Source organism: Hevea brasiliensis, chromosome 7, assembly GCF_030052815.1.
Source record: "Hevea brasiliensis isolate MT/VB/25A 57/8 chromosome 7, ASM3005281v1, whole genome shotgun sequence".
Lineage (NCBI taxonomy): Eukaryota > Viridiplantae > Streptophyta > Magnoliopsida > Malpighiales > Euphorbiaceae > Hevea > Hevea brasiliensis.
The window spans coordinates 99,636,483-99,649,301 of record NC_079499.1 but is presented as its reverse complement, the minus strand read 5'-3'; the positions used below and the strand labels follow the sequence as shown (position 1 = coordinate 99,649,301).

The window sequence follows — 12,819 nt, the reverse complement described above, 5'->3', positions numbered from 1 at the left end:
AGAAAATTTATTACGAAATTAATCAAGCGTCTACCTGTTCTTGTTCTGTTGTGTACTATAATTATCATTCACTGTGCATTAGCTCAAACCACATTTTCTCTGTATGTTATCTGTTTCAGATCAGTAGAATTTTGCAGCTGATCCAAATATTCAATCCAGTTTTTGGAGAGGGATAATCTTTAATTTGTTCTTATTGTATGCCAAAATTCATATTTCCTCGAGCTAATAATTTGTTTAATTTATTGAAGAGTTTAAGTTTTTATTTGAAATCCATAGAGACTCCTTAGTTTACTTATAGAATATTTATGATGTTTATTCAGTATTTTATTTATTTGGATTTTGTCTATTTTTTGTGATTAATAAATAGCAATATATTTATTTAAGATACTCTGATAAGGCTTGCATGATTTAAGAATACTTAAATTATGCACCGATCAGGACTCAGAATTTTAAGTCGTGACAATCGAGATAATAAATTAGTAATGGATTTAGCTTACATTTTACAATAATAATAAATAAATTATTAGATGCGCTTGATGCATATATGTCACATATACCCTCTTTTTGAAAAAGGCATAAATTATACATTTTTAAAATTAAAAATAATTAATTTTTTATATTTAAAAAAATATTATTTTTCGATACTCTCTGTACATCTAATAATTAGCTACAATAATAAAATATTGTATACATGTAAAAAAAAATATTTATTTCATTGTAGTTAATGGTTGATAATAGGAGTAATTTATTTAAATAGAATAAATTTACTAATAAAGATATCATTAAATAGGAATACGATAAGAAACTAAGTAAATTATTATATTCTTAAAAAAAAAGACCATAATATAAAATAAATAAAAAATAACCTATTTCAATACTTGGGATGGAATAATAATTTACCGTAATTTCAACATTTTTTTTAGTCAAAGTAATTCTAACGTTTGAAGTAGGCCACGTAATACTGCCACATAATGTGTGAAGTAATAATTAGCATAGGGCCAAGCACGATTGCCTTTAATATGATTGCTTTATTTTTTTTATTATTTATTTATACTTACATAATTTCATTTTTATTATTAATAAAATATTTTTAATATAAATTAAAAAAAGAAAATTACTTTACCATAATGGGAGGAATTATGAGCTACTTCGCAGATTTATTCTCTAATCACATGCCGTGTTGTACCTTAATTCCAACTTCTCTTTCAACTTCTTCTTACACTACAAAGACACTGTGCAAAGTGGAAACTCCCCGAACCAATCAGACCTCCATCGTCTCTCTCTCTCAGCGTATTCCACACACTTTTCTTCCTCCAGATGCTCCAATCATCTGCAGTCGTCACCTAGTGTGAAATTCCCTTTTTACCACTCCATTTGAGACCCACGCGCGCCACTGCCTCGCCACTGCTGCTGCCATTTGAATTCATGTATAACAAATTCACAATTCTAGGGTTTCTATGCTCTGGGCTCATTCTTGGTACTGGATAGTGGGTAATGCTAATCCTTGGAATCATAGGGTTTCAAACCCTTTTCGTTGTCTTTCTGTCGGTTCTTTGCCTTTGGATACACCATAAGTTGCGCAATGCGGTGGCCAGGAAGGAGGAGATCAATCGGCTTGTTGATATGGTATCCAGGGAGTCTGCCATGGCTGAGTTCGATGCTGTTTATGAATACAAGTCGTTGCCCAGGTCGCATCAATGCGCTGTGTGCTTCTGCCCCACCACTACGCGCTGCTCCCAATGTAAATCTGTCCATTACTGGTGCGTTCTTTGCAAATTCTCACATAACGCTTTCAATTGAGTGTCCATATATTTGTTATTTAATTTTTGAATTACAAGTTCTGTTGGTTAGTTTTAATGCCCAGCAACCAGAATCATTAATTAATAAAGTGGAAATGGTAATGGGGATAGGATTTATAGATCTTATGATAGGAATTTATGCTCTTGTAAGTGGTTGTTATTATTATTTTTTTTTAATTTTTAATTGCCAATGGAATTGGTTTGGCTTTAGCCTTTGTTTCTGATTGAGCCAATGGGAAAAGCAAAGAAATAAACGGGTATGATGAAACTTAAGGTGGAATACTTTGTTTTCAGTAGCAAGTTGCTGGAGAATATGTAAATGACGAATAGAAAATGTAATGTTGCTGTTTGAGAATCTTGACAATTGCTGTGGTGGATGTTATAAATTTGAACAGAAGTGGTAATATTCTTGTTGGGATGTTGGTGGCAGTGGTTCTCAGTAATGGTTGTGTTAAAGTAAATTTTTTTTTTTATTTTTTTTTATTTTGGGTCACCCAAGGTCCAACTTTGTTCAGTGAATGCGCCCCTCTCTTGGTTTACAGCGGTTGCTAGTTACCTGTGTAAAGATAAAAAGATTGAACCTGATTGGGATTTTGAAATCCTTTAATCAGTTCAGCAATTCCACTTTGCCCTGCGTGTTCAATTCAATTGGCTTTATTCTTCTACTCTTGCACCACTAGACACTAGTAGGCATTAGTCAAAGACCAAACTATTGCTAATGTACTCTTTAGGACCTTTGGATTATGACATTCCAGGATTCCTTTAGCTATAACCACAGTGTTGATCGTATGATTTTAGATACTCATTTAGAATCTTGAGTCCTTGATAATATTTTTCAACGGATCCTGAGATTAGTGATCAAGATGATACCTTTATGCTGTTGATAGTTAATAAATGTTAACCTCATTTCTTTAATCATATTTGAATAACTTTTTCCTAGATATTTCTTTGAATGTGTTTCCAGTTTGGCATTAACAATATATAGAACAAATGAAAAATTCTGACAGCAAAATTAAAAAAAAAAAGAAGTTTTCAATTTGGTAGCTTAAAAACAAAGTGTGGTTTTTCTGACCTAAACTTGTTTTGTTTTTTCAACCGGTAAAATGAATGAAAAATAGATTTTCACTTTTTCTGGCGGGTTCCAGAATCTATATAACCTTAGCATTTTTTTTTCCTTTTTCTTTTAGCCCCCCAAAAAGAGGATACAACTAATGAAGATTTTCTTTCTCTGTATTACACAATTTAATGAAAATTTTCTTTCTCTATATTACATTTAATATAATTGGTGGGTCATAAAAGTGTGCAGGCTTTCAATGTATCAGCCTGACCTGCATGCTAATCATGTCAAAAGTATGTTATTCATGTGTTGGTGAGAAACAACATGATTTTTCCCTATAATAGTATGACTATATCATGAATCTGCTTAAGCTAAACCAAATCTGGCTTCTTTTTCCAAGTTGTTTCATGTTCATGTTGTGTTTTGGAGTATTGTACAAAATTGCAACCCATAATTTGTCAGAAAACCTAATAAAGGAAAATGGAATTCTGATATACATGAAGATTTCTATAAAATTTCTGAGATGGCCGATATCATTTTAAGTGTTTTTGCTAATTGTCTTGAAAAAAGGTAAACATGCAAGGAAGGGAATATTACTTGCATTTTCTAGTCTCTTTATGGACTAAAGCAATAACAAAACATCCAATTTTATGATCAACAACTCTTGTCAATAATTAAAATCTAGTAGTTTGTATTTTCTTTGCTATAAAACAGTAAGGGAAAATCTTATGGACCACATTAAAGTTCCTGGAGTAAGAAGGAACTCTGGCTTACTAAAGGCATATGCTCTGGATTCTTTGACGGAAGCTTGCAGCTTGTCTGTGAAGCATTTAATTTGGCATTATTTCAGAACATAAGGCATCATTTATTGCAGATGCTGTTCATCATTATTCCATTTGATAAGACACATTATCTCAACGCTGCATGGAGGTTCTTACAGTGCACAAAAAATTGCCCATTCTGGGGTAATGTTATGAAATTTTAGCACCTGTTATTACAAAATTAAGATGAAAAGGGGGAACAACTTTTAGGGCCAAATTTTTACTTGTTGGGCATTCGTATATGCTGTTGTTGGTCTATCTCTCTCTCATACTCAATTTCTTCTTCTCCATCTATCTCTCTCTCTCTCTCTCTCTCTCTCTCTCTCTCAGGGTGGCTGGATTGACGAATTTTTTATCATATATAGTACCATCTTTTTGGTGCATGTGACAGTCAGTATCACGCCTAGAAAAAGATATTATTCATTTACACCTACTATTAAAAATCCTGGTCTGAATTATTACCATAGTGATCTGGTAAAATAATTAATGTTAATGTGTGGTGATTCTGTAATTAATTCAAAATCATCAAACTCTGCACTCTTCTGCTGCTTACTAAGATATTAAACATATATATGATATTGGAATTTTTTTTTTTTAAAACAACTTTGCAACAATTTAATATTGTGAAATACAAAGAAGGGATGATGTTCAACCCCATCTCAATTCAATCTGATTTGGCTACAATGGGTTGCCTGCATGAATCTTCCTGTGCTTGCAAATCCTTTGGAATCAAGCCCATGGAATTTGATTAATGTTTGATGGCAGTTTTAAGCTGCTATATTAGCCTTTTATCTGGAGTCTAGACAATGGATGTGATCAGGGAGGTAAGGCTTTGATCACACAAACAGCTTGGGTATGTGCTTTAGTTGAAAAAGAATATTTATTCAGACCTTTTTGGTAATGATATCTACAAAAGTGATGTGGAAATTTATCCTGTCCATCTCATCTTTGTTGTTTGACGAGTGGATTCAGATTTCTTGTTATTTTACAGAGAGCACTCTGAATATGACACCAGTATTGGTGGCTTGAACACATGGGAATATATGTAAACAACTTAACCTACATTAGGGGTGAGCATTATTCGGTTCAAACCTAATAAACCGAATCGAACCGCCTTAATTCGGTAATTCGGTTTGATTTTTAAAATAATTCGGTTCGGTTTTATATTATAAAAATTTTGGTTATTTCTGATATTTTGGTTCGGTTTTGAAGAGAAAAAAATCGGTTAAACTGAACTGAACCGAACCGAACTAAATAGTTTTATTAATTTTTGAATTGATTTATTTTTATGAGGAATTTATGAATTATATGTAATTTTATATATATAAATTGTTTAATTTCACTGATAATGGTTATTAGGTTCAAACCAAGGCCAAAATTAGATCAAATAACTTGAAAATCAAGTCTAAATTAAAAAATCAATAAAAAATAAAACCGATCGGTTTGAACAAAACCGAACCAAAATAGAGCGGTTCAGTTCGATTCGATTTTTATCCATTTCGGTTCGGTTTTTAAAATATATAATTCGGTTTTCATGATTTAATTTGGTTCGGTTCGGTTTGGTTTGAACCAAATGCTCACCCCTGGCCTAAATGATGTTCTTATTGCATTTTTTTTTTAATGTTTACTTTTGGTTGGGCTGGCAGCAGGCTAGGCTGGTAGGGTGGGCTAATTCACAGGTTTACGGAAGGAAGGCATCTTGGTCCGCATGATTTTTCCTTTGTCTATAAATATGCTTCTGAACAACCTTCTGCTTATCTTTTGTTTAATGTTTTCAATTAGTCCTGTTTAAGCTGGAGCATGAACCTGATATCTTTATATTACATGTATGTCTAAAGTTGCTGATGTATAGTGTAAACTACAGCATTTGAGATAAATGACTCAGACAGTATGGCTGAATTGTAGACTGATTTTTTCCTCATTGAATATGTTGAATTTGCATTTGATAAGTTTAATTGCTGTCATTTTTCCTGTCGTATTGATCACTAAATTTGCCTTTCTTGTAGTTCTGGTAAGTGTCAAATAATTCACTGGAGACGAGGTCACAAGGACGAATGTCGACCCCTAGCTACTGCATTGCATTTGAAACAGGAAAGTGAGTTTTGTGAGAGAGCTTCTTCAGAAAAGCAATCTGAAATGCATGCTGCGGAAAGGGAATTATTAGCTAATATTTCTGCTAGTAAAGAACTTGGTTGTAGTGGCACTGGAAAATCAGAGATACCTTCTGCAGATATTGGCCCTGATATGCCTGACACTAGGGTTAGTTCTAAGGAAATTCAAGAAACTATATTGCCCCCTCCAAAGTCTACTAAGTCGGTCACTTGTGTAAATGGTGTTTCTCACCCAAGTAAATTACATAAGATAAAATCCAGCTATACTGATGAAGTAGCTGAGTGTGAATCTCAGCTTCCAAATGGTAATGCCATGATTGATGATGTCTGGCCAGAAAAATTGAGCCACAAGAAGTCCATCAGAAGAGCTGCTTCGTCAGAAATGTTAGTTGCTGATTCCTATGACTGTAAGAACTCAACATCTTTAAGCAGTTCAAAATTGGATTATGTAACTGATGATGGGGAAGAAGTTTCGCGAGTACTCAAGGGTAAAGATGCCAGATCTTTGTCGTTTAATGCTTCTGGTGATCATTCACAAGGTGCTTCTAATGGCTTGAGAAATTCAGTATGGAAAAAAGTTCAGCAGTTGAGAGCGAAGCAATCCCACAATTATGAGGTTCTTATGTATATATATGAATATGATGCTCTTGAGGTTATTTATTATGATGTGCTTATCCTGAGTGCATCATATATTCTGTTAAGATTATTTACAATAATTTTGTTCATTTTTTGACAGATAATCTTTCCATATGAACTGTTTGTGAAACTTTACTCTTGTGATGAAGAACTAAGCCCATTTGGGCTCAGGAATTGTGGGAATAGGTAAGAAATGTTATTGTACATCTCAGATTTTGGTGTGTTGCACTGGTGCATGCCTTTTCATTTTATAGTGATGGCTAAAGCCATTTAGTAAGTCAGCATATGGTTTGATATTTCAATTAGTTATTTTAGAACCTTCAAGTTGGACTAGTGATGTCTTCACTTTTTTTTTTCCCTTTTTAAAATTGGGTGCTGTCATTTTCTCATTTATTTTGTAAGAGAAGCTTCAACAGTTCCTTTTACTGGTAAGAAGTGTCTTTTATCTATTGACATATGTAGTTTTAGTAGTAAAATATAACATTCTTTAAAATTTCTGCAGTTGTTATGCTAACACAGTGCTCCAATGCTTGGCATTTACTCGACCTCTCACTTCCTACTTTGTTCGCCGGCTCCACTCCAATGCATGTAAGTTTACCTTCTTGATTCCTTTGGGAATTCATTACTACTTTATTACTGAGATTGTGGATTGAAGGATTCCTTATCTTATGATATTTGCCTACTTTTTTTTTCCAGGTCGAAAGAAGGAGTGGTGTTTCATTTGTGAATTTGAATTTTTAATACTGAAGGCAAGGGAAGGGGATTCCTCCTTGTCGCCAATTAGGATTTTATCCAAAATACAAAAAATTGGAAGTCATCTTGGTCATGGGAGAGAAGAAGATGCCCATGAATTCTTAAGGTGAACTGATCATTAACTCTTTATTATATTGCTGGTCCGTATATTCTCATTAGGTATTCAACATTTAAATTTCTGTGTTCTCAAATATGTGTGACGGTGTTGCTTCTGATGTGTCAGGTATGCTGTTGATACAATGCAGTCTATATGCCTCAAGGATGCTGGAGCTCTGGGCAGATTGGCAGAAGAAACAACTCTAGTGGGACTGACTTTTGGGGGTTATCTTCGATCTAAGGTTGTTTGTCTTTGATGGTACTTCAGTGCTCTTATTCTTATTTAACTGATATCCACTACATTAAAGAACAACCCAACCCGATTATGATTCTAAAGTTTGTAATATCATGGCTGGGATTCTCAGATAACTTGCATGAGGTGCCTTGGGAAATCTGAGAGATATGAACGGATAATGGATTTAACTGTTGAGATAGATGGGGACATTGAGACTCTTGAAGAAGCTCTTACACAATTTACAGCTGATGAATTGTTGGATGGAGAGAACAAGTACAATTGCAGCAGGTTGGTTCATTAGTTTGAGTCTTTGTTGCTTGAGAACTATGGAAGTGTTTGAAGGTCAATTTCATTACCTTCTGTTGGCCATTAGGCTCTTTTTGGTTTGTTTGGTCTTTTTTTTTTAATTATTTTTTAAAAAATTTATGATAAGAAAACAAATTGTAATCGCCTTTCTCTTTTCTCACATGAAGTGAAATTCTATTTGTACCAAATGTAGTTTTTTACATTTGCTTTTGAGCAAAGTGAAAGTTCGTTGAAAGCACTAATAAAAAAAAAAAAAGTGAACCACCAGAAACCTTAGTCAGTTTGAGGTTGCAGTCACACAAATTGAATTCTCCTTATTATTATTATTATTATTAATTGTTTTTTAATCAGGTGTAAATCTTATGTGAAAGCGAAAAAGAAGTTAACAGTATTAGAGGCACCCAATATCCTTACAATTGTGTTAAAGCGATTCCAGGTAATTCTTTGATACCGATTCCCTGAGTATGAGTGATTTAATACAATTTTATGATAATTCCTTGACAGAAGGTTAGCTTGGACTCTTCATACGATGGTAAAATATTGCCTTTTCTGTATTCTTTGCTTGCAGTCTGGTAATTTTGGGAAGCTGAGCAAGTCAGTTCGTTTTCCTGAGGTCCTCAGCCTGGCTCCATACATGCATGGAAAAAGCGATAAATCTCCTCAGTACAGTCTTTATGCAGTGGTTGTTCACAGGGATAGGATGAATGATACATCTACTGGTCATTATGTCTGTTACATAAAGACTGCCTGTGGTGAATGGTTTGGGGTTAATGACAGCTTAGTATGCGACTTATCTATCTTGTGTGCATAAAATTGGTATTTGAAAACCTTCAATTATCGGATCTGATTGGTGAAACCTGATATTCTGTAGGTAATGCCTGTGGAATTGGAGAGGGTCTTATTAGAAGAGGCATATATGCTCCTCTATGCGAGGTAAAATGTTTGTCTGCGTTTGCTGCAAATCTTATTTTTGTGTCTGGTTTAATTTTGGTTCTCTTATTTTTTAGGCACTTTCCTCGAGGCCCGGCTGTATTGAAGGGCGACATAGAGACTCATGGTGTGAAGTCTAAGAAAAGGAACTTGGAAGCTGTTCCTTCCCGCCTCAGTACTTCAAAGGTGAGGTCTAACTCCCACTGTTCAAGCACTGATCCATCAAAGGCACAACAGAAGCATGGCAAATACCCATACTGGGCAGCTTCAGATGATTTTACCGGCAATAGGTTGCATGATCCAGATGATAGGAGATTCCATCCTGTGGATTCTTCTAGCGAGAGTTCTTCCCTTTTCAGCTGGTCTGATGCGAGTTCTTGCAGCACTGCAAGTACCAAGGACTCTGTGAAGAGTGAAGACTTTTCCGATTTCCTATTTGGGGAAGTGGGACCTGGTTGGTACGGCCACCCTGGGATTTCGGCAGACACAGTTGCTCCTTCCTCGTATAGGAATGTTGATGCAGACTCGCATAGGAGATGGGATAGTTGAGACAAGCACACCCAGGGAATGACCGGAAATAGTATATAAGAATGCGTTTAAACCCTGCATTCTTTGTACACCGATACAAGTTAGCAAGTAAGAAAAAGACTGGAAAGTTGACAGTTGACAGTTGACAGTTAGCATCCCCCAGTTTTGGTAGTGATAAAAGTAGGTAAGCTGAGTTTAAACAATTAGTGTAGACCCCTAACCCCTTCCCTTGTGAGATATGGTGGTGTAGTAATAGGAGCAATGGGGGACTGGGAACATGTCAACTCAAACATTTTGTTGAGGTTTGGGTTGAGATGCTTCTAGATATTATTGATGTTATAAGTGGAATATATAAATTAATCATCAATTCTTTTTTAACTCTGTTCCCATTCTACTTTTCAAAGGAAAAAAAAAAATTGAGAAAAATTGGTAATATTTTTCTTATTTAATTCTGCAAGGAAATGACGTGGTTTATATCTACTAAATATTTATTAAAAATTAATTACTATATTAAAGATATTTTATCAAAATATCTCTAAAATTAGGTAAAATACTTAAATTGCAGAGGTCAATTTTGGCCACCTATCGAGAAGTCACACAAATCACTTTAGGAGAAATTCATCGAATGACATTGGTGGCCCTAGATAAGATGTGTGATAAATAAATGTTTTTTCATGAGATGATGGACAATAGTAATTCTCTTCGATGAGCATGTTAGAAGCCTCATCTCTTAATTAAGTGCAAATATAAGAAATGTATTTGTCAGACAAAAAAGAAGACTCATCACCAAAAACATTTCAAATTCAGATCGGGGAAAAAGGAAAAGCAAGTTATTCAGATTTTTCAGAAGAAGATCAACTAATAGCAAAAATAAGAAGTCTAATGAGGCTATATCTATGGGAAAAAGGGACATTATGCAAAGAATTGTCCTTAAAATCCTAAGAAGACAGCCAAGCTAATCCAACAAATTCATCAAAGTACTCATCTGGATCTAGAAGATATTGATGTTGAATCCTTGTTCTCTAAAAAAGACGCAACAGATGGAGAAACCATCTTTGCTCTCGAAGCTATATCAACAGACGGTGAAGATTCTTCATAGGCAATAAGTTCTGATGGCGATTCTGATTATGCATCCATTAGTACTTTACAACCTTGCTATTCTGCTGAACTTTTAATTCCTATCCCTCTGGTGCATATTCATGTCTTATTATCCAAGTAGGATAGACCTATCCCTATTATTGGGTTTATTGATACAGGAGCATATAAAAGAATGAAGAACCTGGCTATCCTTCCTAACACAGCATAGGTTTTCCATTCAAAATATTTTTTTGCTGCAGATGGTAAGATATTCAAGATAGAACTGATTACTAAAAGGCCCATAGGAATGCAGTTTTTTCTAAACTGTATTATATGGACAAAAGTCATTGGCACCGACTTTCGAGACAAAGACTTGCTAATAGGGTTTGATGTTTATCAAAAAGCACAGAAATTGCAAATCCTTCCCACAGGATTAAAATTCAAACGAAACTCCAAGCCTTTCACTGCAGTTCCAAAAATGTTCTCCTTATTAGAGGCCCCTCCTGATTTTGAACATCATCGAGACCTTCTTCCCCGGTCTTATGCAGATTCTTATGCAGAGTTCACTCATCCACAGCCTTTGTGGAGAAATAAGGATTTTTTTATAAGGCTCCCATTTAAGCTAAATGAAGATGTTAACCCTACAAAAGCATCTCATCCAGGCATGACTCCATCAGACCTTGCATTGGCTTAGCTAGAATATCAACAATACTCTAACAAGGTCTTATTGAACTCACTAATGCAGCATGGGCATGTCAAGCTTTTTATGTAGAAAAACGATCAGAAATGCTTAGAGCGAAAAAATAGCTCGTGATAGATTACAAGCCCTTGAATCATTTTCTTCAAGATGATAAATTCCCCCTACCCAAAATGAGCTCTTTGTTCATCCACCTTCATGAAGCTCACATTTTTTCAAAGTTTGATTTAAAAGCAGGGTTCTGGTAGCTTGGAATTGATCCTGCAGATAGGCCCCAAGTGTTTTGTATTCCCAATGCTAAATACCAATGGATTATTATGCCCTTTGGGCTCAAAGTAGCACCCTCACTGTTCTAAAAGGCCATGATTTGGATATTCGAGATTATTCTGCATAGTGCACTCATCTTTATCGATGGCATTCTACTCTTTTCAAAGGATGTTCAGGCCCATAAAGAACTTTTGGACCAATTTCAGTCCTTGGTCCATCATTATGGTATAATGCTTTCAGAGAAAAAGAACTACATGGTCCAATCTAATATTGAGTTTTTGGGCATGAAATTTGAAATTAGCAAATATTAGCCCGGTCCACATATTACTCAAGAATTGCTCAAGTTTCCTAATAAAAATCTGATGATAAAGCAAATTCAATAGTTTCTTGGCATCATAAATTATTTGAGAGACTTTATTCCTCATGTCTTAGAGCATACCAATAAGCTTTCAAAGATGCTTAAGAAACAAGCCCCTCCTTGGGGATATGAGCAAACCACAGCTATCCAAGTACTTAAGCAGATAGCTCAATATCTACCTCCTTTAAAGATTCCTAGTTTAGGCAAAAAAATACTCCAAATTGATGCCAGTGATGAATACTGGGTTGCTGTCTTGATTGAAGACATTGATGGATAGAAACACATTTGTGGACATGTTAGTAGACAATTCAAAGAATCTGAAAAGTATTACTACACAGTTTACAAGGAGATCTTAGCCATTAAAAATGTCATCAAAAAATTTGAGTTTCACCTCATAGGTCACTGTTTCCTAATCATAATGAACAATTCATCCTTCCCTAGAGTCCTTGACTTCAAAAACAAGAGTTTTCCTGAATCGCAACTTCTGAGACTAAAAGATTAGTTCTCCAAGTATAAATACACAGCCCAACACATCAAAGGAAAACATAACTTCATACCTGATCTCCTAACCAGACTGCAAACCATTCACCTTATTTCCACCATAAACTATTTTCCATTAATCTATATGGCAAGCTCTTCCAAATCGTTTAATCCTCCCACTCACTTGATTCCTCTGCTTAATAGTTTTCCTCTTGGCTGTAACCCATCCATGACCTTGACACAAATCCAAGACTAAGCAAAAAATAATCTGTTTCATTTCCAGAATCTAATCAATGTCCTCAGAGGCATTAAGGAAACCACCTCCATGTTTTTCCTTGAGGCACCGTTTTTTACCTGTTTTGCATTAAGTCCTAGCACATGCCTCATAATGGAGGAAATCTGGTTCTTATAATGTATGACAGTCCTGTATGCCACAACATTTGAAGTACCTATCATTGATCTTTATGACTTTCTCAACAATGGTGATAGTCAAAGGTTCCTGTTATAGCGCTTCCTGGAATGGTTTTGTCCTATCTCCTTTTGGAGACGTAACCTACGTAAGATTATTGAAATCAATGGAATATGGGAGATCCCTCCTACACAGGCAACCAAAGTCCACTCTTTGTTCATCCTCCACCGACCATTTTTTAAGAATCCTAATGGAATAA

General features: G+C 35.0%; 1 protein-coding gene across 1 annotated transcript; it reads left to right on the top strand.

The window, feature by feature from the left end:
* The first annotated feature begins 1,157 nt into the window (after nucleotides 1–1,157).
* LOC110631651 (ubiquitin carboxyl-terminal hydrolase 17) lies at nucleotides 1,158–9,650 on the top strand. The gene is made up of 11 exons (XM_021779564.2): nucleotides 1,158–1,760; nucleotides 5,684–6,404; nucleotides 6,525–6,610; nucleotides 6,927–7,012; nucleotides 7,121–7,283; nucleotides 7,401–7,515; nucleotides 7,639–7,796; nucleotides 8,166–8,250; nucleotides 8,383–8,595; nucleotides 8,686–8,747; nucleotides 8,822–9,650. Exons 1-11 carry the CDS (start codon nucleotides 1,495–1,497, stop codon nucleotides 9,291–9,293), a joined length of 2,427 nt encoding a protein of 808 aa, XP_021635256.2. The 5' UTR covers nucleotides 1,158–1,494; the 3' UTR covers nucleotides 9,294–9,650.
* Nucleotides 9,651–12,819: the final 3,169 nt, after the last annotated feature.